This window comes from Cucurbita pepo, chromosome LG19, assembly GCF_002806865.2.
Source record: "Cucurbita pepo subsp. pepo cultivar mu-cu-16 chromosome LG19, ASM280686v2, whole genome shotgun sequence".
Lineage (NCBI taxonomy): Eukaryota > Viridiplantae > Streptophyta > Magnoliopsida > Cucurbitales > Cucurbitaceae > Cucurbita > Cucurbita pepo.
Window position 1 is genome coordinate 515,950 of NC_036656.1, and position 26,766 is coordinate 542,715.

At 36.9% G+C, this 26,766-nt stretch overlaps 4 protein-coding genes across 8 annotated transcripts; all 4 read right to left on the minus strand.

The window, feature by feature from the left end:
- Positions 1-2,230: 2,230 nt before the first annotated feature.
- Positions 2,231-6,272, minus strand: LOC111781282 (receptor protein kinase-like protein ZAR1). The gene is made up of 2 exons (XM_023661787.1): positions 4,785-6,272; positions 2,231-2,981 (listed from the first exon to the last, which is right to left on the minus strand). The coding sequence occupies exons 1-2, from the start codon at positions 6,106-6,108 to the stop codon at positions 2,356-2,358; spliced, it is 1,950 nt and encodes a 649-aa protein (XP_023517555.1). The 5' UTR covers positions 6,109-6,272; the 3' UTR covers positions 2,231-2,355.
- Positions 6,273-11,641: 5,369 nt separating this feature from the next.
- On the minus strand, positions 11,642-12,440 carry LOC111780983. The gene has a single exon (XM_023661366.1). It carries the CDS (start codon positions 12,351-12,353, stop codon positions 11,991-11,993), a length of 363 nt encoding a protein of 120 aa, XP_023517134.1. The 5' UTR covers positions 12,354-12,440; the 3' UTR covers positions 11,642-11,990.
- Positions 12,441-13,399: 959 nt separating this feature from the next.
- LOC111782332 (protein cornichon homolog 1-like) lies at positions 13,400-16,886 on the minus strand. 2 transcript variants are annotated; one of them, XM_023663196.1, is made up of 5 exons: positions 16,559-16,886; positions 15,391-15,572; positions 14,525-14,647; positions 14,339-14,424; positions 13,400-13,880 (listed from the first exon to the last, which is right to left on the minus strand). In XM_023663196.1, exons 1-4 carry the CDS (start codon positions 16,631-16,633, stop codon positions 14,340-14,342), a joined length of 465 nt encoding a protein of 154 aa, XP_023518964.1. In that variant the 5' UTR covers positions 16,634-16,886; the 3' UTR covers positions 13,400-13,880; position 14,339. The 2 variants fall into 2 exon arrangements, with proteins under 2 accessions (XP_023518964.1, XP_023518963.1); XM_023663195.1 differs by lacking the exon at positions 14,339-14,424.
- Positions 16,887-17,829: 943 nt separating this feature from the next.
- Positions 17,830-22,804, minus strand: LOC111781480. 4 transcript variants are annotated; one of them, XM_023662097.1, is made up of 9 exons: positions 22,596-22,804; positions 22,380-22,440; positions 20,105-21,380; positions 19,715-20,006; positions 19,355-19,558; positions 19,064-19,237; positions 18,769-18,966; positions 18,552-18,665; positions 17,830-18,427 (listed from the first exon to the last, which is right to left on the minus strand). In XM_023662097.1, the coding sequence occupies exons 3-9, from the start codon at positions 21,175-21,177 to the stop codon at positions 18,086-18,088; spliced, it is 2,397 nt and encodes a 798-aa protein (XP_023517865.1). In that variant the 5' UTR covers positions 21,178-21,380; positions 22,380-22,440; positions 22,596-22,804; the 3' UTR covers positions 17,830-18,085. The 4 variants fall into 4 exon arrangements, with proteins under 4 accessions (XP_023517865.1, XP_023517863.1, XP_023517864.1 ...); XM_023662095.1 differs by having other exon boundaries at positions 22,357-22,440; XM_023662096.1 differs by having other exon boundaries at positions 22,351-22,440.
- Between the last annotated feature and the right edge of the window lie 3,962 nt (positions 22,805-26,766).

Below are 26,766 nucleotides of genomic sequence, written 5' to 3' on the forward strand. Positions count from 1 at the left end.
TTGGAGAATATTAAAGATGTTTCATTATGGTCAAAACGTGTGAGTGCAATATGCATTATTGTGATGATTGGTGGCTTCGATGAGGACAAAGAATAGACCATAATTGAAAGTTGCAACACATATTACAAATGCACAATTTGATAAGGCAATTGAAATCCAGGTTGGGAGATGAGACCCGGTTAATCATGGGTTTATAGTAGGAATACATTTCCATTGGTATGAGGCCTTTTGGGAAAACCAAAAGCAAAGCCACGAGAGCTTATGCTCAAAGTGGACAATATCATACCATTGTGGAGATTCGTGATTCTTAACATGGTATCTGTGTCAATAGAATCTTGAAATGTCGAGCAAAGAATTGTGGGCCTCGAAGGTGTAGTCTAAAGTAACTCAAGTGTCAAACAAATGGTGTACTTTGTTCGAGGGCTCTAAAGAAGAAATTGAGCATCGATTAAGGGGAGACTACTTGAGGGCTCCATAGGCCTCAAGGGAAGCTGTCTCGAAGGTGTAGTCAAAGGTGACTCAGGTGTCAAACAAAGAGTATAATTTTGTTGGAGGGCTCCAAGTAAGGAGTCGAGTCTTGATTAAGGGAGGTTATTTGAGAGCTCTAAAGAAGAAGACCTCAAGGGAGGCTCTATGGTATACTTTGTTCGAGGGAAGATTGTAGGTAAAGGCCTCAAGGAAGTTCGTGATTCCTAACATGTTTAACATGCTCTGGACTATACCCAAGATTCAGACTAGCATATTATTGTAACATCTGATGCCCAAACTCTGATATAACCACGTTATCTACTTTTCTTGAAATACTTCTAAAAGTGAAAACATCCGTACAGACTTACGACGGATTCCTTTAGCCTACTTTGTCCTCACTCACAACGTTTTTTAGGAAGTAACCCAATATAAAACTATTTCCAGCTAAAAATCCTTAACGTTGGAGTCTTATGATTAAGCATTAGTTGACAATCATATCCTCAGAATTACTCTCATTCAGATGAGTTTCGATTCATTCATATATCTCTCCATGATTCTCACTCATTTTTGGCTCAACGTCTTCGTCTCAAATAGACGTACGAAGAAGTTGCAAGTCATGGAAGTCTATATTGAGAGCTAGGAGCGAGGGAAATAGTCGGTCTAGTCCAATCGAACCAGTTTGATCTGCTTTACTTGGATGTTCAATCTAATTTTGATGGTACTCATAGAACCTATTTGAGGAGTTTTAGAAGAACTCAAACCAATCAGTGCAAACAATCATACAAAATTTCTGTAGCAACAAGGAAAACATGAAACCTAGCTTTGAATGGTTCTAGTAATAAAACCATTTATTTGACTTCTAATCCAAACAAAGGAATCATTAACTCCTAGAACAAATATTTTCCCCAACCTACGATTACCCATAGGGTTTCTAACTCAAGCTTGCCTTTGGATCTTATAAGCTATGAATAATCTGAAACGAGACCGATAAAATTGAAGATCCCATTCGAAACACAACAACATTACGAATTCTAGTTTGAAAACGAACTAACCTCACACTGGAATGTCCTTTGGGATCATGGGTGTCGGCGTTGCGCGGGTGGCTATATAGGCATCGATCAGCGGTAGTCGGTGGCTACATATGAACGACAGAGAGAGATGTAAAGGAGATGCCGGATGGGCATCACTTGGTCAGTGAGTCTCGGCATCAGTGTCGGCGGTGGCATCGTCTTGGGTTGTCTCCAAGGAAGTGTAGAAATTGGAGGGCTTTCACGAAGGGGTATGCACAAGATTCAAAAAATTATACAACCTAATTCATTTGGATTTAAATAACCCATAATTTTATGGATTAGATTCGTTCGTACTTCCAATACTTTTAACGTTTTTTAAGATTACAAGAACCCGTCGATATTATCCTCTCTAGACGGTCTGTCATATCTCTATAATTTGGATTAGGTGAGCTGCATCAGTGAACCGTCAACCGCCAACCATCGCACTATAAAAATAGGATAAGTTTTATCGATAGTCATTTGTTCCTCCTAAAAAGAACGACTAAATTCATCGAGTTGTTCCAAAGAATCAAAATAACCCATTATTAATAGAATTCCTTGTCGACTCTCGGTAAGATACTCATTTGGACGAGAGTTTCTAAAAAGGACTTCCCTTTAACGTTTGAAAACTTCTGTTGGTAAGAAGTTTTCATACCGTTACAAGAAATGTTTTGTTCTCCCTGCAATGTGCGTGGAATTTCAAAAAGATCATGAACAGTTAAAGAAGAGGAACTTTCATTAGGAAATGGCACAACTCTTTGACTGTTCTAGTGAAAGAGCAATTGAAATAATTTCACAGCTACGCCTCTGAAATCAACTTAACAACACCCAGATCTCTTCATTGAGATTTGATTCGATCGAGACTCTCTAAAACCGATCGCATTCGAGGACGAAGCTCGGGATCAAGCTCTGTGCAATTCAGCGCAATGTGAAATGTCGAAACCACTTGTTTCTTGGCATAAATCTCCGGCACGAGTGCCGGGTCTATAATCTCGGTCAAGGGGCGCTCTTCTTGAAACGCCTTCCTCACAAAACATTCCAACCCCTTCCCCCCATCGGTCTCCGAGCCTGCATTAGGTGATCGACCGCTCAAAAGCTCAAGGAGGACAATACCAAATGAATAGACGTCGCATTTCTGAGTGTACTTCCCTCCAAACTCACGAACCTCTGGCGCTAAGTACATTGCTGAGGGAGTTGTCATGCTTGGCCCCATGATTGAGGTGGTGATCATATTCTGGCTTGAGCTCAACTTTTTGGATGCTCCTTGGCTGAGACGAGCGAGTCCGAAACCTGAAACGTAAGGCTCGAGATCGTCATCGAGAAGAATCTTCGTCGATTTTATGTTTCCGTGTACGTACTTCCGAGCACCGAATTCATGAATATATGCCAAACCCCTTGCAGCTCCTTGGGCAATTTTTAACCTTGCAGACCATGGCAGAGGTGACAAAGAACTGGAGGGGCCTCCTGCAAATCCATAAAACGAATAAAATAAGCTATGCCAACATATTTACAGTAGATTAACTCGTTGATTCTTAGTAACCCAGATGCCCAAAACAGTATCACAACAAATGAAAACAGAGCATAAAGATGGTATCCTATGAGATCTCACGTCAGCCACGTCGCCATATAAAGGTGTGGAAACTTCTCTCTAACAAATGCGTTTTAAAATCATGAGGCTGATGGCAATACGTAACAGGCCAAAACGAACAATATGTACTAGAGGTAGGCTTGGGCTGTTACAAATGGTACCAAAGGTAGACACCGGGCGATGTGTAGGTGGATTGTGAGATCCCACCGTTGGAGAGGGGAACTAACATTCTTTATAAAGGTGTGGAAACCTCTCCCTAGCGGACGCATTTTAAATCCGTGAGGCTAACGGCAATATATAACGGACCAAAACAGACACTATCTCCTAGTGGTGGGCTTGTATTGTTACAAATGGTATTAGAGTCAGACACTAGACTATGTGCCAACGAGGATGCTGGCCCCCAAAGGGTGGATTGTGAGATCCCACATCGGTTGGAGATAGGAACAAAGCATTCTTTATAAGGGTGTGGAAACCTCTCCCTAACAAACACATTTTAAAACCGTGAAGTTGAGGGCGATACGTAACGAGTGAAAGTGGACAATATCTTCCCGTGATGGGTTTGAACGGTATGATACCCAACATATGGCCTATGTATTAATTTAGGAGTGCTATAAATGAGATTTGGCAGAGAGAAAGAAAGAAAGAGGACCATAGAAAATTAAGGGCAGCTGCAGTGCATGCCTCAGAGTAGTGTGGAGATAACAATTCCAAGAAAAGACAGAGATTGATGAGGCCTTAAATATTGGGAATGGTGCCAGTGTGTGTGGGGGAGCAAAGATGCCCCAACTTTCAATTTCTAACTTAATTCACAACCAACCAAACTAAATAATTGAAGATGCCAAAACATCTCCCAAAAATCAAACTATTGAACATGTTTTGTCTCCGAAAAGGAATGTAACGGCCATAGCTCACCGCTAGTAGATATTGTCTGTTTTAGGCCGTTACGTATCGCTGTCAGTCATCCGCTTCGGCCCGTAACGTATTACCATCAGCCTCACGATTTTAAAACACGTCTACTAGGGAGAGATTTCCATACCCATATAAGGAATGCTTTGTTCCCTTCTCCCACTCACGTGAGAACTCACAATCCCAAAAACATCCCAAAAATTAAACGACCTCCGTAACCCGACATTCCCCTATATTCCCTACAACATGGTCATATTACTTACTCTTAGCTTTTTAAGAGTAAAAACTATCCCCATCGGCCAACACGAATCCTTCCAGCATATCTTATCATTACTCACATGTATCTTAGAAAAATTCCCAAGAGACTGCCTAGCATAGAATTCTTCCAAGCAAAACACGTTTAACTAGAAGGTGCACCTTACCGGTATAGGTAGTGACTTTCCATTCTTTTAAGTTTTTCTTAGTCATCCTATCCTTAGGATCACTCTCATCCAGATGTGATCTTGGTTCGTTCATGTACTCCTCCTTTACTCGGGTTAGACTATTGTCATCAAAGCTATCCATCATAAACTATAAATAACTTAAGGAATAAGTTCAAGCTACGACGGTTACCTACCTAAATCTTAATATCTTTTCGATTTTCAATTAAATGTAGTTAAGTGGGTTAGTTGTGTCGTGAAATTAGTTGAGATATGTGCAAATGGGTCGGGGTACTCACAATTTACTCCATCTAGAAGTAAAAAAAAAAGGGGTTAAAATTTAGAATTAGTTACCATGTAAGGCAGAGTGCAAGCTTCCATTGTTGATGAAATCAGTGACCACCAATTTCTCATCACTTGCATAGTAATGAGCTCTCAACCGTAGGATGTTGGGATGGTGGACCCTACTGATGGACTCCATCTCATACTCAAAATCCTTGAACGTCAACGTGGCATCACCATCGTTAAGTCTCCTTACAGCTACAATACTCGCGGCCGCACCTGATCCCCGCCCAGCCACTACCTTATACACTATCCCACTCCTACTCTTCCCCACCACGTACGCTGATGCCCTCAACAAATCCTCTAATTCCAGATTCATCCCTTCATCGATCACTACGAATTTACCATCTTGCCCTTCCAAATCCCCCTCACTGTTCTCCTCCGGACTCCCCTTTCCCGATTTGCCCTCATCCCGCTTCCCCACTTCCGCCTTCCTCCGGAACCACCACACCGTCAGCGACACAACCCCCATCACCGCGAATATTGACGACACCACCGCCACCGTCGCAGCGGCGCCACTCCCCCTTGTAGCTCTCCCTCCGCCGTATCCTTGAAAATTACCGTTCAACGACTTGGGATTCTGCGGATTCTCAGGGATAACGTTCGGGTTCTGAGCTTCCGGACATAGCGTCTGTAATGGAAACCCACAAAGACTTGGGTTGCCGGAGAAAGCCGTCGGGCCTTGATTCAACAACGAACCCACCTGCGGAATCTTTCCGGTGAGGTTATTGTGACGAACATCGAGATTCACAATCAGCGGGAGGTTCCCAAACGACGGCGGAACCTCGCCGGAGAATTGATTGTAGGACAAATTGAGAGTCCCGACAAGTTCGGTCAACTCCGTCAGCCGCTTCGGGAGAGACCCATTGAGGGAATTAGAGGATAAATCCAGATGCCGGAGATTCCTGAGTTCGCCGATTTGATCCGAAACCGGACCGGAGAGGGAGTTGTGAGAGAGGTCGAGGAAGACGAGATTGGTGGCGTTGTAGAGATGAACCGGAATCGGTTTAGAGAAATTGTTGAAAGCGAGGCTGAGGCGCTGGAGGGAATCGAGGAGGCCGAGCTCGGAAGGGATGTAGCCGGTGAGGCCTTTGTTGGTAAGCGAGAGGTGGGTGACTCGGTCGCGGGTGCAGAGGATTCCAGGCCAGTGGCATGGGGTGGAGTCGGAGTCGGACCATGAGGCGAGGAGGTGAGATGGGTCGGTTTCAATGGCGGCCTTGAGGGCGAGAAGGGACAGACCATCGGAGTTGAGAGAGGAAGAGAGGGAAATGAGGAAGGAGAAGAAGGTGAGGAAGGAGGGAAATGGGGAGGAGGAGGAGGAGGAGGAGGAGGGCATTTTGGGGATTTTGGGGATTTTGGATTGGTGGTTAAATTAGGGGTTTGGAATCCGCCATTGTTGAGGAGGTTGGAGTTGCAGAGAGTTAGTGAGAGGAGTGAGAATGAAGGGAGATTTTGAAATTTTGATGTCTTCTGCTGTAGAACCCACTAATCCCAATAAAGTGGGAAGGGAAGGGATGAGTTTTTATTTTTATTATTATTATTTACTATTTATTTATTTATTTATTTATTTATTTATTTATTTATTTCTTATTATTATTATTAAAATATCTATTCATAGCGTAAAATGATGGGACGACTTTGAGTATCATTGAGAGTGAGTCCCACATTCGTTAATTTAGTAGAAGATTTGAGGAATACTATCTTGAGTACGAGACTTTCAGGAACCCTAAAGCAAAGTCATGGTCCAATTAGGTTCTGGTTTAATAAAAATTATTTGAATCGAAAAATTTTACAATATATTAGTACTTTTTTCTATTCTAATTTTTATTTGTTTTAATATTTCATTACTAGTTTTAGTTTTTCTATTTTTGAAAAAAAAAGTACATTTTTTTCATTTTGAATTATGACCTTTGGTTTTTCTTCATTATTATTATTAATTTGGCTTTTTTGGTTTTTTTTTTTTTTAATATTAAAATTGATGTGACACCTAGTTTCTTAGAATTTCCATGAGTTTTAATTGTTTTTTGTCCATTACAATAATTTGTTTTTTTAATAAAATTTTCTAGTTTCATAATAATTTAATTTTTAAATTTTAAATTTTAAGAATACATTTAAATTTTTAGACTATTTCTTTTTTAAAAAAATTCTAAGTTTTTAAAATTTGGTTCGATTTTACTAATATTTTATTATTATTTTTCTACAAATTTCTCATCCTTTTTGATCATTTTTCCCTTTTTTTTTTGAATCTTGANTTGTGAGATCTTACATCAGGTAGAGAGAACAAAATATTTTTGTAAGGATGTGAAAACCTCTCCATAACAGACGTATTTTAAAATCGTGAGGTTGACGGTAATATGTAACGGGTTAAAATGAACAATATATATTAGTGGTGACATCATGTAACGGGTTAAAATGAGTTAAATCGTGAGGTTGACGGCAACATGTTGATAATGGTTGGAGTCTCGCATCAACTAATTAAGAAGAAGATCATGGTTATATAAGTAAGAGACATTATCTCCATTAATATAAGCAAGGGACATCATCCCCATTCATTATCGTTTTCACTTCAGTTCATGCACTAGTTGTCGATCTAACTCTAGTTCATATATATTTTAAGTCAGTTCAAGGTCATTCTTCTAGTTTAGATCGATTAAGAATATTTTAGACGAAATTGATTATGTATATGTTTACGAGATAATATAAACTAAAAATATTTATAAAGAGTAGTCAAGTCCGAGCAATCATGAGGTATAAAAAGTAAATTATGGCCCATGCAGGTCTCAGGGACCTGCGCGTTATTAGCACGACGCTCTAACCAACTGAGCTAATAGGCCAATTGGTAGGCGGATATGTCATATATTTTCACATTTAATTTCGTTTTTTTTATAGATTTTGAAAAAGAACAAGCATATTATGGCCCACGTAGGTCTCATAAGACCTTCGTGTTGTTAGCATGACGCTCTAATTAATTGATATAATAGGCAAAATGTTTGTTTATGATGAAGTATAATGATTTGTACCAAAAATTAAACGAGTTAGGTTCAATCTAGTTTTAAAATGGTACGTTCGTGTGGCTTGTTGAACATTATATGAAAAACTTGCTATGTTCGGATGTTAATACTAAACAACGAAATTAGAGATGCAGACATTTGATTTGCAATATTTTATAAATATAGTGCCTCGTCATTCTTCTATGACATGGTCATGTTACTTATTTCTTGCTTCAAAGAGTAAAGACTATCCTCACATACCAACACGAGCATGTTTTGTCTTCCCTCACGTGTTTCTTAGGAAAATTCCTAGTAAGTCACCTATAACAACTTAAGTTCCCTGCTAGTAGATATTGTCCGCTTTGGCCCGTTATATATCGTTTTTAGCCTCACAGTTTTAAACCGTGTCTGCTATGGAGAAGTTTCCACATCCTTATAAGGAATGTTTTGTTCTCCTCTCCAATTGATGTGGGATCTCACAATACGTAACGAGCTGAAGCGGACAATATCTACTAGGGTGGACTTGTGCTGTTACAAATGGTATTAGAGCCAGTCATCGGACTATGCGAGACACTGGTCGGTGTAGAGCTAGACCCTCTCCATAGTATATGATTTTTAAAACCATGAAGCTAATGATGATACGTAATGCGGCAAAGCAGACAATACCTACTAGCAGTAGGCTTGGGCTGTTATATCACTTAACATAGGAAGATGCACATTGTTGTTATAGATAGTAACTTTCATCATATTCTCAGGATCGCTCTCTTTTGAAGGTGATCTCGGTTCATTCATATATCTGTCATTGACAGAGTTAAGCGTTTGACAGAAAAAGTGAGAGTATGGAGTTGAAAGAAACGACGAGGAGTGATGAGAGCTATTAACGAGACTTTGGTATTTCTTGGGGTAAGGGATGGAAGAAGTGAAGGTTTTAGGGTTAAAATTCAAAAGGTGTATTCTTTTGATGAAGGTGTTGGGTAGTAGAGGCAAAGAAAGAGGTTGAAGTTGATGTGTGCCAAAAGGGAAGCTGACCAAAGTTCTTATGAAAAAGCAATTTTGAGCACTTTTCTGTCTTCTTCTTTTCTTTTACTTTTCCCCTTTTGTCAGATTCGCCACATGCTTCGCTAAACAAACAACCCAAGTCCCATGCGAAACCGAAACGGGTTTGAACTTTTGGTCTTCACTGATTGCATTTGATCTTTACCAACCAGTGTGCCACGAGGAGGCTGAGCCCCGAAGGGGGTGGACACGAGGCGGTGTGCCAATAAGGATACTGGTCCCGAAGTGAGAATAGATTGGGGGGTCCCACATCAATTGGAGAAGGGAACGTGTGATGCTAGCAAGGACACTGGGCCCGAAGGGGGTGAATTGTGAGATCCCATATCGATTGGGGAAGAGAACGAAACATTCTTTATAAAGGTGTGAAAACCTCTCCCCAGCCGACCATGTTTCAAAAACCTTGAGAGAAACCCCAAAGATATAATATCTACTAGCAGTGGGCTTGAACCGTTACAATTATATTGCAATATACTACTATCTTGTGTTTTCTGGGTTTGGGTACCTACCACTAGGCTACGAGTACAAGGGAGAGTTCGTTTTTGAGGATGCTATATTAGCGTTCGGGTTTGCGCGGGTTTGCAGAAAACTCCACACAGCAAAAAGACCGTTCAAAGAGTGTATGCACGTTACATTCTATACAGACATACAAGAAATATAACACATGGATCAAACTAATAAGCACATGAAAAGAGGACAGGAACAAATCTCACCTTCAATGCCAAGAAGATCACAAAAATGCTTATCCATTGGCATGAACAACAATATAAGTTACTTAAGGAATCAATATTTATATACACCCCAAGGAAATTAGTCCAAACCTTATCTAGCCGTTACGCCTGAATTATTTTCTACATAGGGTTTTCGAGAGTACTGATTTCTTATAAGACATGACCAAAATCCTTCCTGCCGCTCAAACGTCTGATGGATTTCCTTCATTTTTCTTTCGCATCTTCAAGGTACTACAAACTTTGCAACACCTCAAGCCAAGCCCACTACCAACCGATATTATCTTCTTTGAACTTTCCCTTTTAGGGAGAGGTTTCCACACCTTATAAAGAATGTTTCGTCCTCCTTTCCAACTAACGTGGGATCTCACAATCCACCCGCCCTAGGGCCAACGTTCTCGCTGACACACCGCCCAGTGTCTAGCTCTGATACCATTTGTAACAACTCAAGCCCACCGATAGCAAATATTGTCCTCTTTATGCTTTCCCTTCTGGACTTTCCCTCAAGGTTTTAAAACATGTATGCTAGGGGAGGTTTCCACACACTTATAAGGAGTGTTTCGTTCTCCGTTCTCCTCTCCAACCGATGTGGAATCTCACACCCAATAACTCATACTCACACTTCCCAACAACAACCATTGCCTACTAACCGTATGTCCTATGAGTCGGACACATCAAACCGCAAGAGTTAGAACTTCTCCTTGAAAAGGGTGGTGGGGAAGCAAGTAAAGAGGAGGCTGGTGAGTGATCGCCTATGTAAAAGGCAACAGAACAAAGATACGACAGATAGATTCAACTTCACTAAAAAGTGGGCATGATTTAGGATATAGTATTTATTGAGGACAGGCACCAGTTAGGACTCAGTCGTTACTCCTCCATGAGCACGAGTTCAGATGAAGATCAATACTTATTTAGTATTTTCCCTTCCAAATTACCCTGAAAAAGAAGAGCTTCTCCACGGTTTTGCGGTTATAGCGAACGGATTTAGCAGAGGAAACTCCAGTTAGAATAAGAATTCAAACTCTTTGGACACAAAAGGTTGCAACTAAAACCCAGGTTCCAATCTCCAAGTACATTTGAGTAGCATCTAAAGTTAGAACACCAGCAAACACAAAAAGCCCAGGAAACGAACACAAGAGCTCCTCACCAACCCATAAGTCCTCTCGAAATCTAACCAAGTCCATGGAACCTAGCAGGAACTCAGTAGTTAAATAAATATAACGCTTGGACATGGAAAACCAAGGGCTATAAGGCAAACATTAGAAGCATGTACTTTTACCAGTCATGAAGATCAGTGCTGTATTTACTCGAAATCATCTAGTATCAGTGCTGTATCTACAGAACCCCCAAACATCTTGAAGCTCTCAGTTATTCTAGAAAGACTGGATGGAGACCTAGGGTCCAAGATTTTCAAAAGTAAACCTAGTTACCAGATCCATTTGTTCGGTATACAAGGATCACTAATTGAGCCTTCGAAAAAGAAAGGAAGAGCACACATACAAAAGTTTAAATAATACTATATATCAACAAAATGTAGATTCAAACTATAAAATCAATGGAAGGGTGTCTGAAGATGCTTCGCTCGTTATCCATACCACACTCCAAATAAACATACCCTCTACTAAGGAAGGTCGTTAAGTGACAAATGCGACATATATCGAAAGAATGAATCTACACCCGTAATTACTACACAAAAGTCTCCAGAGTGACCATTCAGTTACCATGTAAACAATATGCTCATCACTATACGAACTATCCCCACTTTTAGAGGGGCCAACATTCAATTCAGATGGCACAAGTATCAAATGATTAGAAACAAGCAATTTCATAGGGAACTTGCAAATAGTAAATGATAAAAGAAATATTGCACAAAACACTAACTCATTAGGCATTAAATGGATGAAATTGAAAGGGATATAAGCACAGCGATTCGAAAGAACTATAAAAGTAAAAGAAAGATAACATAAGCAACGAGATAAACTATAAGAGAACACAACATCTAATAACATCAGTTGTATTTGAACAACCTATTATCGATCGCAGGACATTGAGAGTACGTAGTTATTGAACAAATTCAAGATGGATAAACAAAAAGGAATTAAACAGAGATTGCCACGATAATCATGGCCATAAGATATCCAACAGAACTAAATTATTAGGAAATTCGTATACATAGCTCAACATTGGCAACTGAATTGAAACATATCGAAGGGTTAAAATTCAAGTGCTTGACATATACCACGCCAAATATGTCCAAAACTAACAATTAAAATAGAACTGTTATCGAAGGTCCAAAAGAGCCAATGGCACATTTAGGAAAAAACTTATTGAACTACAAAATATCGACAGCATCTCATAAATCCCACCATAGAACCGAAACCCCTTTTCAACGGTGGAATCAAAATCAAACAACCCAGTTTCCAGAAAGCACATAAGAACCACGAAATTCAATCAGATTCAGATGATCCAGAAGCAGACATAGCCAGATTCTCCATCTCAAGACGCTCTAGGGCCTTCTGGTGAGCCCAAGTCTCAATTGTGAGATCAGGCTTGGCGTTGAGGCCAACGCCAAGAATCACAATAGTAAGAAAACTAGTAACATAACAAGGAAGCTCCCAATCCTCCCATTTACGGGACTGACCTGGCGGAGGCGGCGTCCGATTGAAAAGATAGCCCTTTGGCCGCTCCTCGTGGCCGGGACTGGTCCACCGGCTCTGGCCGGTGGCGGCGCCACCGCGGGTCCTGAGAGAAGGGAGAAGGCGGTGCCGGAGCATATTTGAGGCGGTTGCAAAGGGCGTTGGCGACGGCATTTTGAGTTGGTTTCGATCTCAGCGACTCTGTGAGCGATCCAGCGAGCGCGAAAGAGAAGAGCGAGAGAGAGAGGGAGACAATGTTAAGCCCTGTGTTTGATCTTGTAGTCTATTGACAAACTAAAGCGTCGTCGTTTTGAGAAGCTCAGTTTCATATGGAAGCTTTCTAGGTTTAATCTTGTTTATAAAACATTTTTTACCGACAATTTTAATAATTTGATCTTTGATATTTAGTTTCGAGATATAGTTTCATTCCGTTGTAATCTCAGTTCATTCATATATTCTAAAACTTAAGTGTAACTTGTGAATAATTAATGTTCTCTCAATGCGCTTAATTAAGCGTAAATGGAAGCATGATATGTGTTAGAATGCATTGTTTACATTGAAAAACTTCATAAATTGTATAATTATTGTGTCGTTCCTAATCAGTAATTGCATTAGATGAGCATGTTGAAGGTTTGATGACTTGAAGAAAATATTATCTTAAAGTATTATCCAAGAAGAGAAGTGCATAACCTATTGGAGAAACAAGTTGGTTGGAGAAACAAGTTAGGGCAACAAATATGTACCAACAAGAAATCATATCACTAGATCGTGAGAAACCTGATATGAACCACGCAATAGATCTAGTCAATAGAGTAGGTGACGCCAAATAAATTTAGTATTAGGAATTAAGGTCACGAGTAGTCCCCACATTAGCTAATTAGGGAGAAGATCATGAATTTATAAGTAAGGAACATCATCTCCATTGGTACATGGTCTTTTGGGAAATCCAAAAGTAAAGCCCTTATGTTCGAAGTGGACAATATCATACTATTGTGAGATCTGTGGTTCCTAACAAAACCATCAAAGAAAGAGCAGTTTAAAGCTTCAAGTTCTTCTTAATGTATAATTTTCGAACACAATGTCTCTACTTCTCTACGCTCAAAATTCTCTCATTCTTCCAAGAGGATTTGCTGGCATCTTACACGAAAATTCGAGATATTCATAGATGACATTCACATTGACATTTAAAAAAATAAAAAATAAAAAGAATCTTATGAAAATACTAAAAATTGGCTAACTCAAGCTGATATTTCAAAAACATGCAAAGAAATGGGACTCTAATCTTGGAGATCCCTGAAAATTACCAGTAAGTTGTCAAGGTACCAAACAAATCACATGTCAACTAATTGAACAATATGCTTACAATGCTAAAACTTATTCTACAATCACATCATTTTAAACTGGAGAATCTATGAACTTCAATCCTCTCTACATACAAGCATTCCTTGGGTCAAAGTCTACGAGAATGCTACAGGAGCCAACCAAAGCAAAGAATGGGAATATGGGAGGAAAAACCTGTATGAACGTGTTTGAAGTTGCCTTGTTCAAATTTGTTTCCTTGCGTGTAAATTCCCAAGCAAATACCAACCACAGACATGCTATAGAACCCGTAATACAAACTTCGAGTAAGAGAATCGCAATCAAAATAAATGTAGGACGTCGTCTTCATCAGATAATGCGTTGAAAGCAGACAAGGTAAGCCTGCATTGCATATTAATTCAATACATGTAAGAATGCCAGTAAGAGAGGCGAAAATTATGTGTATGTACCAGGATCTCACTCAAGAAGCATAGGAGTCGACCATAAAACTAAACAAAGCTACATTTTTTAACATAAAAAATGTATTGGACATTCTAAGTTAATTTATAGAAAATATTGGGACCAGAAAAGGTTAGAAAGAGGCAACATTTGGATCAAACAGAGCAAAATCCAAAAACTTGCAATTATGCATTACTAACAAGATACTAAAAGGCGTCAAGAGAACAAAGAGTAATGGTATATAGCTTCCAAAACCAACAAAACAATCCCAAGTCAGTGTAACATCATTATCTTTAAGAACTTTGCAATCAATAAATAAGTTGACTATTTTTCATGTAATCATATACGTAATTCAAAACAAAGGACGGATTCGACTTTAAGCTAGTTGGTTAAATAAATACTCTAGAATTCGAGAACAGTGGAGCGAATGTCTATATCCTCAGGTGCAGAGTCAAAAACAGATTTCATTCCTGCTACCATTACTATTCTATACAGAAAACAGCAAGGAAAACCTCAATCAGAAATATCCAACCTTCCAAATAGTTAAGAAGAAAAGCAGAATGACACAAGGAAAAATGCAGACTAACCTGAAGATTACTACGAGGAACAGAAGCAAGTAGAAGATAAGCTTGGCAAAACGAAAATACTTCTCTCGTTTTAGAGTTTTAAACACCTCAGTAACATCAATAAGATGCTCCCTCTTCAAGAACCTGGGGCATTGTAACAGGATAATTCATCATAAACACAAAACATGGAGAAATACTTGAAAGAAACTCTCAGTCCAAGTAGTGGAACATAATTCATTTTCTTTTTTCCTTGTTTTTTCTTTATCCTGTTAACCATCCTACATTACTAAGTTTTAGTTTTACTCTTAAAAATGACCGGTAGTAGATGGCCATCGATCACCAAAAATTTATTAAAGACTTATGTGGGATAAAAGTTTCAAACAATAAGTTGGCATACTTCAGCTGATGGAGGACCTGTGTAATGGAATTAAATTTGAGATTGTACTGGGATAGCTACATGGAATAAGAATGTTCAGAAAAAATGACGAAAGCAATAATTGGCACCAGGTTAATTGGTTTACCATTAACATCGTCCAAGAAGTTTTCACTATATACATTCAGAGTGAGAATATCGATGTTTCTAACCGTACCAAGAAGTTTTCACTATATACATTCATCTAAAAGAATGGTGTTTGATAATAGAACAAAGCATATTAAGAAAGTAAAAAGAATGCATAATGCTTTTTTCCATAACAAAAGAATAAAGTATATATAATATGAGTGCAAACTAGATTCATTTTACAAGGGACATCATAAGCCTCATACATAACACTTCCAGACAGTAGAAGGGGAAAATCAACAAAGAACGCCACCAATAGGTCTCATCCATAGCACACAGTAAAAGAAAATATATACCAGGCCTTATTTCAGAGTCAAGAAACACTTACAGATTTATGTGATAACAGCTAACAGGCACGGTTATAAGAAACATGAACCAGTGGCCTGTGAAGAGGAAAAGAGAGCAAAACAGTCCTTGCACCAAAAACTCTGGAACGACAAGTTTGTTAATGCGTGATGATGAATCATAGATGTTCAAATAATCAGCCTCCAAATCCGTTAATACCAAGAGCTACAAAACAACAAAAAAAAAAACAAATCAACCACAACCATTAGATGCTTCCAACTTAAAAGCACAGATGTAACTAGACAATAAACATTACTCTTTGCAATGGCTAGTGATGTTCATCTACAAGTGTAAAATCTAAACATTCATCAAGTCTATAAGAATACAAGCAATAGAGAGGACAAATCATCGTGGTTCAAAAGAAAATACGAGCAATTACTTCTCTCCTCCTGCCACTGTACATCATATTAAACGAAATGGGAGTAAAGCCAACAATCTATTGATGTCCCAGAAATAAACCGCAGGAATTGGGATCACTTGTACTTCCATCCGCATCAAGAACCAGAAATTAGAGTATAATCAACTATAATAATTGAAGCCAGTTTCATGGTTGAAATACATCTACAATCTTCTATCCCAACAAGTTACATATACAGCCACTTCTCTGGAGACTACAAAACAAGGTAAGAGTACATCGTTGACTCAGATGCAAAAGGAAATGATCAATCCATTCCATGGAAGTGGCCGGTTATTTCACAGGTAGATATGTCATTTTGTGTATACGTTCACTTCGGCTAACAGTGCACGATTGATCAAGATATCAAACTCATCACCGTAAAATTAATCATTCAACGCTTGGTTAGAAACTAAGAGAGCGGTGGAATAGTAAGTAGGTATTGAATCTATTTCAAAAGTAGGCGCAACGACAGTATAAAGGTTCCATCAATCAAAATCTAGGTCACATATAAACGTAAATAAAATTGAAGTCGAAATTCTCTCTTCAAGAAAACCGAATCCGAATCTAAGATATGCATCAAACCTCCACTGCTTATTGAATAAGCAACAACAAGATTACAACAAGACAAACACAACAACAACAACAACAACAACATTAGGGCTACGTTTCAGCAGACGCATTCAAGCTTTCTCGCAAAAGAATCTGTAACTTGATCGCGAAAACTAGGGTTTATGAGAGATTAGAAAGGGTGTACCTGGTAAAAGTTGAGGACGAGAAGTGCTATGTTGAAACAGAAAGAGACGAACCAAAAAATCAGACTCCAGGCCATTTCTACAACCGCGCAGCGTCAGTTCAGAAATTCCAGAACTCAAAGCTTGATTGTTGATGGTAAGGCGATCTCGCAAGTTCAGTGTTCTTGAGAATTTGAACTGTAGAGGCTAAAGCTACATACTGCAATGAAGCTTCAGTAGTTCCATCATGATTGCTTCCAGTTTCAACCACATTTCCAAGTTTAATCAATTTCACTCACAATTTCCTCTTTAGATTACAAATTTCCCAATATAAAATCTTTTTATCTTCTTTAACGAAAATTCTTATATTTACAATTAAGGTTTTGATTTTTTTTTTTTCTTTTTTTAATTAAAATTAAGGCATATAATAAATCCTCATTCTTATTATCTGGTTTGAAAACAAAAGAAAATAAATNGTTCGTCTTTGTTCTGTATGTTTTTTCATCGTCATATAAAACTGAAATGGCACATGTTTTAAAGATTATCAAAGTAATTAGCTTTCTTAACCAAATCACTAGCATGACTATGCTAATTGTTTGAGACGAATATGAATAATTGCTCCGGAAATTTTCTTTATTAATTAAGCATTTGATCATGTTGACCTTATAAATGTGAGGACTCATGGCATTAAAAAATAACAATAATAAAAACCGATTTTTCAAAAATGGTTGAACAAGTTCGATTGCTTTGCTTTGAAACAAAGCTACCGAAGCCACACGTGATAAAAATAAAAAATGATGAAATAGTAATTTTAAAAAAAAGTTGTGAGCAAAGGTAATGTAAAACCAGATAAAAAGTTACTTTCCATCATATTTCTTACCAATCCTATTGTTGATTGAGCAGGTTATCGCGAGAAAATTAGGTTCATATCCATGACGCTACCAAAGAATCATCAAATCCACAATAAGTACCCTCTACCCCGATCCTGAATTGACTTTAGACTACCTTTACATATGAAATACCACTCGGAGAGTTTAAGAGAAGAACTCAGAACCCAATTTACGTAAGCATAGATACTGAGAGCAAAACTCAAAATCGATCATTGTTGATCTCTTTATATCAAACAAAGTTTGAACCAAGCTAGAGTGACCGTCCTCGTACTCAACCCACGCAACATTACTTAACCAATGATTTTCCGCTAAATTTAAATAGAGAAATGTAGAAAAGAACAACATAAGCATGGATGATCCAAAGCCAAAGCCAAACTTGGATTTAGCCTATTAATAACATATCCTTGATCTTGGAAATAAGATTCTTCTATACGAAATATTAACTTACATGGTTGTTATGGGAATGTAAGTTTGTTCAAGATTTCTATATAAGAGCAAATACTTGAATTCAATTTACAAGAAAATTTGGCTCACATGACCTGAAATTCTATTTTCTATTTGCATTTTGTATTTTGTATTTTTCTTATTCAAATTCAAAGTAACAATCTATATGTGTTGTAAATAAAATACATACATCACTCATTTGTTGGGAATTCATCATTAAGACCATACTTCTTGAAGGAGTTTGTACCTCATGTTGCTGGATATAAACATCGTATCCTCTTCATGTTGGTCATTTCCATGACCATTGTACGTTGGAGATGAGGTCGATTTATCGACAATGAACGAGAGAGGAGAATCCAGCTCCTCTAGTTCTCCGTCGCTCGTATATCCTTTCCTCTGAATTGCAGAGATGTTCCTTTCCAAGTGAGATTTTCCTCCTCCAGCCTCTGCAACTTTTTCTGCCACATCAGATGTCGAAGGAGAAATATAGACAACCGGAGCAGCTATGTACGGGAATATCCTCCCCGAGTAACCCGACAATCTTCGTTCGACTATATTCTGTTCAGGTGAAAATACAATGACGAGTTCATAATAATGATAAAAAAACATCAAAACTCAACAGCTCAAAGCTATCTAGAGATATCCTAGCATGAAGTTTTGGAACAAGAAAAGTTCATCTTACCTCAGCATTAAGTAACTCCAAGACAGTTCCGGGAACGGGATCGGGGCAGAACTCGTCTGGAGTGAAATTACAGAGTATCCGTGTAATCAGCGGAAGACTAATCGATGGGCATACCTAGAGAACTCAAAAAATGGTTAAATAAGTGATTAACAATGTCGAACAAACTTGCAGAGTGCATGCACTTAAGAAAAGGTAGACGCATGGGGTTGAGAAAGACCTCTTCTCTGATTGAACGATCTGAAAGCATGTCTTTTGGAAGCATCAAGAGATCACTCAATGAATTAAGTAGAGGAAATGATTGGGGCCTTCCATCTATATCCGGTCTAATGTCGTCGTCACTGCCATGTTGATCTACTGAAGAGTCATCAGCATCGATACCGACCATGTCAGTTAGCCATCTCGACCAATTTCCAACCTGCATCACGAGCAGCCCACATCAATTTGGCATCTGCTAGTTACCAACATTTCATGAAGTTCGAAATTATAAAGCGTGAGATGAGAATGGTACATACAGAATTTTTTAGTTGTGCACCGGATCCAAAGCTCAGGTCTCCAGCCGGTATGGGAAGAACCTTGGCATCAACAATAGGATCCGAGACAGGATCCGTAGGAATCTCATGGGCAGACTCACGGAGAATAGCATTAAACATGGCCACGTCTAGCCTGGAAACACACTGTTCCATAACCTGATCCAAGATTGGATATGAATTATTCTCCAAAGTTTAGTGGTTGAAATTGGAATAATTTTGAAATGGCAGCTTTAAGTAATTTTATTCTACTCTTCTCTATTGAATAAAACTTACCATTCTTGAAAGAACAGGAAGACAACCACACTCATGACCGCTTGCTCGAACAGGACAGAGGCGTTGAAAAGCATCCTGGAAAGTACTTCTCCACAGGTTAACTGAAAAGTTCCCTTGCTTCTGATCACCCAGGGGAGGTCCCATTATCCGCTCCCTGCTTTTGTTTTTGGATGCGTCTCGAGGTTGCATATTTGGTGTTAAAGACTGAAAATATATTATGCGGAACAAAGAGATATAGGCATAACGATATTGATGAAAAGGCATCAAATCAGACTGTGACAAGGAAAGTAAATTAAAGTATTCACTAGTCTAATATTACCAAGATTACAATATATAAAATAACATAATGGTCTACTATACCTGCCACCAAACAGACTCGACAATCCGAGAAAAGATCCAGGATTCAACTTTTTCTAATGCAGCCATAAAAGTTCCTGTCTCTTGCCAATCCTCTACACACTGCATATATTTATTTACTTGTTTACTGCCATAACTATTCATCCATTGAACAGCTATTGGCTTCCCACCATTTCTCCGGCTACTGTTGTTGGAATCAACAAAACATTTCACTGGATTTGAGCTATGGATGCTGCTAAATGTTTGACATATTATCTTCCTCATCACAATAGTATTTGATAGCCAGAAGGTTAACCTGAAAGAGCCAAGGAATTTGTTAATTTCCTCTGTTAATTTTCACCACTCAACAGCAGCTCATAATAATTAACTGTGATAATATAATAGCAAATATACCTTGGAACATCACTCCCACATGATTTAGCAATTAAAATTAGCCCTGATACAATATTCTTTGCAACTGTGGCTCGCTTGTCTTGAGACCAGTGTTTGCAGGCATAAATGTAAATTCTAGACAGGCGTCGAGCAGGCGTATGCACTTTATGTGCGGAGCTCCCATGCTCTGGTACCACAGAATAAAGCGACATTTCAAGAGCAGCAACAACTCTCAACTCCTCTTCAAGTTTATCAATTCTTTTTTCCATTTCTTCAATTTTTTGTTCACAAGCAATTTGATCATCGTGGTCACCATTGGTATCAGGACCATTTCTAATGCTCTGTACACCATTTATAGCCTCATCCAAGACCTCAATATCCTTTACCACATCAACAATCTGGTAATCAGTTCCTTCAGAAGATTCTGATGAAGATTTAGGCACAATTTTTGCACCCCTAGCATTTCCTTTAGAAGACTTTTTGTTTTTAATTCCGGGAAGATCTCTATCAGAATTTGTTGTTTTCTTTGAAGTAAAAGATAATTCCTTGGACTGTGATTGATTAATACCACGGTCTAATTGTTCACTTGAGTTGTGAAGAGAGCAATCTGAACTGTTATCTTCTAGAACATCTTCAGGAAAATTTGACTCTCTTTCTACTCTCTCCTCCTTTGTTGTTATTGAATCACTTTTTGATGAAACCGAATACACCTTCGTCTCTGAATCAGAAACTTCTTCCTCCCTGTGATTCTGATCTTTCTCCAACGCAGTACATTTATCTTCTACAACATCATTCACATTCTCTCTAACAGCAATCACATTGGCTTTAGAATCTTGATTTATCCCCTCAAACTTATTGGCATCAGAAACATGATCTGCATCTGAGCTTTGATGAGCCTCTAATGGTTTCGTGCCGGCGTTTGACTCACTTACTAAATTGTTTGACTTCGTAGCCAATGCCTTGTGTGTGGTTTCTTTAGCATTCACAGTTTTGCTAATATTCTCTTGATGTGGTCTGCGTTCTTTCCGCTCTGTTCTAACAGCTCGTTTACTCTGGTTCTTAATAGGAGTTTTTCTCTTGTCAATCTCTTTCATTTTTAACAGATCCAAACTTCCAACAAAGAATAAATGCAGCAGCGACAAAGAGGAGGATTATCAACTAGGCTCACTCTGGACTGTATCAAAAGATCAAAAGTATTGTAGATGCGAGAATATGTGGCTCCAAAAATCTTCACAATTAGCAGGGCTGTAACTTATAGCACCACTGTGATTCTCATATATCATACTAACTTAAAAACCTGCAATTGAAAATATTAATGAGCAACAATAATGAAGTAGCCTAAATAGCCGAATTCAAAGCAAAGTCATAGTAGCGACACTATGCAACCATCTAGATTGAATGAACTAGTATTCCCCATACAAGTCAAAATAAATAAATACATAAATAAAATAAAATAAAACCCTCTTATGAAACTTCAGAAAAACACCTCTATGTTAATGGATGACAAACAAAAGAAATGACCAGTCCTTTCTCTACGAGAAGCCAAACGATAGCGAAGGTTGCTTTTAGATTTATCCTTTATGACTCTCTGAAAATGCGTGAAGGCAAAATGGAAATGGGAAAGATCAAAGTGAATCACAATTCTAATCTCTGCCTAGACAGGGTTATGTACAAAATCAAAATTAATAGATGAGCAGTCGTTCATCGTAATGTACTTAAACCATAGTAATCTTAGAGTCAGAAATGGTAGCATCGAATTCAATTCACGATTATAGCAATCAAACAGTCAATCTCCATCGTGTTTCTAGAAATCAACTTCAATTTAAATCTACAAGGTGCCAGAGAATCAGAGTTACAGCAATTATAGAACGAATTCGATACTCTGTAATCCCGAAACTCCTAGGCAACTTAATTACAACGATCTAACTCGCAATCCAGGTCTCTGACCATACCAACAAGAACTAAACAACAAAACAGCCTTAATAGAGAGAGAGAGAGAGAGAGAGAGAGAGAGAGATTTCCAATTATTCAAACAAAAAGCATCCAACATTGCATAGCAGAAACGCTCGATTCATCACACGGAACCAAAAAAAGAAAAATGTTAAAGAACACAAACCATCCACACTCCAAACGCGAACTCGAAACTCTTTCAAAACAAAATGCGAATTGCTGAACCACATCTAGAGCAGTGCAAGATATACACAGGAAAAGAAAAACAAGAATAAAGCTGCAAAAGAAAAAGAGAAGAGATCTAGCACGTTCAATACATTAACCTCCAGAAAAAGAAAATCCGAACCGCTGCCGTCAGTAGAGTTCACGAAAGAAGCAGCACCGCATCTCAGTTTCCTTGCAACCTCCTAAGTCAAAAAGCAAACAGAGAAAAGTGAAAAAAAAAAAAAAAAAACTACCAGGTGCAGAGGAATGCCAGTAGCAAACCAAAAACACAGGAAGAGAAATCAACAGAAAACAAAAAAAAAAGGAACACGACTCGACTCGACTGAACTCAACTCACCAGTAAATCACCTCCAGAAAGCAGCGCAGATTCAGAGATCGAATAAACGAAGAATCAACGGAACATTCATCTCGTGATTGTACACAGAAAAGCAACACAGTCGAAGTCGAAACGCTCAGGCGGTTCTTCAAAGCATGAGGAAGCGAGTGATGATGATGAGAGAAGCAATGGAAGGTTTAAAAAATGGCTGTCACTGAAGTTTCTCTAATGAGAGTTTTTGTTTGTTTTGAGTTTGTCGGTGATCGGGAAGTCACCGGAATTAGCCGGTTGCTCTACGCGTTGTTGGAAGTATTACCAATATACCACTAACAACCGCCATTGTTTCTCGTTTTATTTACGAAACTATCATTTTCGCTAATTAATGACCCAATTTTTATTTGTATCTCGAAATAAATAAATTTCCACCATTTTTTAATTTTCTTTCTAAATTAAAAAAAATATGATTTTTGGCAATTTTAGGTATATTTTGTAAGAATATTAAAAAAAAAAAAAAAAAAATTCGAAGATCCGAAAATTCAATCAACCTCAATTCGAGTTTAAATTGGATTCAAATAAGTGAAAATTTTAGAGATTACATTAATTTATGTGTTACTCTTAATTGAACCGGAAATATACATTAAAATTAAATTATAAATCTTAATTAAATATTTCAAAATAAATAAATAGATGTCGTGCAACTAATATTTTATTTTTATTAAAGATAAAAATTTGAATAAATTTTACTTTTATGGTTCGTTTCCGTTGAGTTCAGTGTGTAACATTAACAACGGGACAAAAGAATGTTTACAATAAGACTCAACTCAACTTACGAGCACTCCTGTTAAATTGGATTACTAAATATAAACTATTTTTAGAAGATCCATTAAAATATATATATATATATAATATTTCAAATTCATATTATTATATTTTTTTTAATTTTAAATTAGATTAAATTAATAATATATTTTTTTTGTTAGGTAGTTAATAATATTTTAATAGTCTATTTTCCTTAAATATTTCTTTAATTAAAAAAAAAAAAAATTGGATTGTCACATGGGGAACGTGATGAATCATGTCCAATAGTAATATCAAGAGAAAATAGTAATATATTTGAAATTAATAAATATTTTCTTGTCCAATAAATTTATTTGTTTAAAAGGTAACATAAATAGTATATTCATTTTATAATTCTCTTTCTTTTTTAATTTTTATATATACATTTACTTATTTAATTATTTTGTTGAAATTTAATGCTAATAGGGAAATTTGGTTTAAGAAAATAGTTTCTCTTTTATTTTATTTTTCAAAAATTAAATTTATAAATACTATTATCCAACAACTAGTTAAAATACTTTTTTATTTAGAATATAAATTTTTAAAAATATATATAGAAATAAATCTTAATTAAATATATAGAAATAAATCAAATTGTTTCTCAAATGAATCTGGGTGGATTGCGGCCAAGACTCGAACCAAAAACTTCTTGACCAACAACTAACCCCCCGTGGGATCGACCATACTACCTTTGGCAAGCCTCAATAGGAGTCGACCTCAACGGTTGTGGTCAACCCCCTATGTTGGTCTTGGGGTTGACCTCGAGGGTCTCAACCTTGACTAGTGCTCATGGTGGTCGACGACTCAACTTGGTCTTTAGACTTGTATACTTAGCCAGCAAATTTTATTTAAATTCTTAAATTATCTAAAACTTATACATAATTTTAAATTAAAAGCATATTGCAATTTGTTTTAATTAAAAAGAATTAAGAATTACATTTTTTTTACTTTCGATTTTACGTTATTGCTTGCTTAAGCAATCTTTTTGCAAGACTTATTGCAATAATTTGAAAAATAAATAAATAAATAAATAAAGGGTTTGGAGGAAACGTAATTAAATAAGCTTTTATCTAATTTGGAGTATTTATTGTAACTTAAAGAAACATTTCTTACCTAAAAATTTATTGTCATAAATGGGATTTTATTTATTTATTTATTCGTATTCATTCAAGTCTTTCTTAGTCATCTTATTCTCAAGATAGGTTTCATTCATGTATCCATATGTACTCAGGTGTAACGGATTTAAAAAAAAAAAAATTACGGAATGGTCAACTCTCGTCGGAAATCTCGTGATTTCTAGCGAGGGCCATGAACTACTCGCACAACTCAGTCATTCACTTTTCCTTTAAAACCACCATCAACCTCACTCTGCCACTAACTGCTTTCGTGTTGTTTGAGAACGTGAGATACTGAGAGAAAGCAACGACGGATGAACGAATCTTCATTGGATTGAACTACCGACGAGACTGGAAAATTCAGGTTTAGTACATTACGGGAACGAGACACACTGAGTGGTAACCAGTCAATGGCTCCAAGCCTACCCACGGTAAGATACTCGCGTTCACGTCATCCATTTTATTTTTCTTCGTCGTCGGCAAGCTTACCATTTTTGTAAACTGAGATATAAAGACAATCGCATTGTGTAGGTACATACAAGACACCACAGCGTCATGGGAGGGTAAGGCAAGCCAATAGGGACTCATAGTAGTTGAGATTTGAATGAAGGAGCGACGGGAAAATGGAGTTGAAAGGTCTCGGGAAGAGAGATAAACGGAAGAAAAATCTGATATATTACATGACATGCAATGAAATGTTTTGACACGATGCACAACCCTCGAAACATGTTTTTGAAGGCTACGGGAGAAAAAGGAGGGTATGTCACATGCATCGGGATAATTTTCCTTATGATGAGTACAGACATGTACGTTATGAAAAGGAAAATGATTGTCCTGCTTATCATGATGCTACAACGATTCACGACTCTCCACAATAGTATGATATTGTCCATTTTGAACATAAGTTCTTGTAGCTTTATCAATGGAGATAGTATTCCTGATTATAAACTCATCATCATTTCCTAAATTAGCCGATGTGGGATTTTTATCATCGAACAATTATTATTATTATTTTATTATTATGATGGAAGAGTTGAATGCAGGCTGTCACACTTGGAATTTGGTGGACAGAATGGAGACTGACAGACTGTAGGTGAAAATAACAGCATCCTATGCAAATTGTAGACTTTAAAATAAATACATATTAATTCAACTATTTTTAATTCTAAGCCTTATAAATATTATTTATTTATTTATTTCCATGTTTTAAAAGTTAATTTATTTAAAATATATATATGTTGGAGTATCATTATGAGATCGTTTTGTTTTTTTTCTAATTTAGTAATTAAAATTTTTCAAACTTGTCGGTGTGGTTTAAACTTTATATGATTTGTGATCATATCATTTTTGTTTTTATCTGTAAAAAGTTTTTTATTATTATTATCTATTTATTTAAATAAATAAATAGAGAGAACGAAAATAGATTTCTCCGTATTAGTTGGGAATAAAGATTATATTCCTAATTTTCGATTCGGTTTAGTTTTTTATATATATTTATTTATAAAGATAATAATATTAATGTTCATACATGAATCATACCCATATGCCAGATGAACCAAATGAATCAAATAGGTGCATGAATTAAAGTGGAAAATATACCAAAATTATTCATGACTGAATCAGTTTAAGCTCATCACTAGCAAATATTGTCTGTTTATGTCCATTACATATCGTTGTTACGATCTTAAAACATGTCTACTTGAGAAAGGTTATAAATATTATTACTATTATTATATATATATATATATATATATATATATATTTATTTATTTATTTGTAAAAGGGTGTGATTTTGATTTAAATATATAATAAAGATAAAAATGAATTGAGCAATGCACGTGATATTCACGTGACTACATCTAATCTTGTATCCGAAAGTGAGGCAAGTGGCACGTGAGAGACCCAAATTTCTATTATTCACTTTGTTTTTTCTTTCCCAACAAAATTGGATAATTTTAAGACCTTTTCTATTATCTTTTAAGATAATGTATTTCAAAATTACATTTATTTAAGGCATTTTTTCTTGATAAAAAAGATATTTAAAATTAAATTCTTATATGCATTTTTATATACTAATTTGCTTTAAATTCAATATACTTTTACTTACGTCAAATTATCATAAAAGACGGCTATTAAATACTAACAATTAAAGGGGTCACTGAAAATGATTGTCCATTGTTGGAGATGATTATGGATCGCTTGTTTAAATAAATTGAAAATCTATACTAAATTAGCAATAA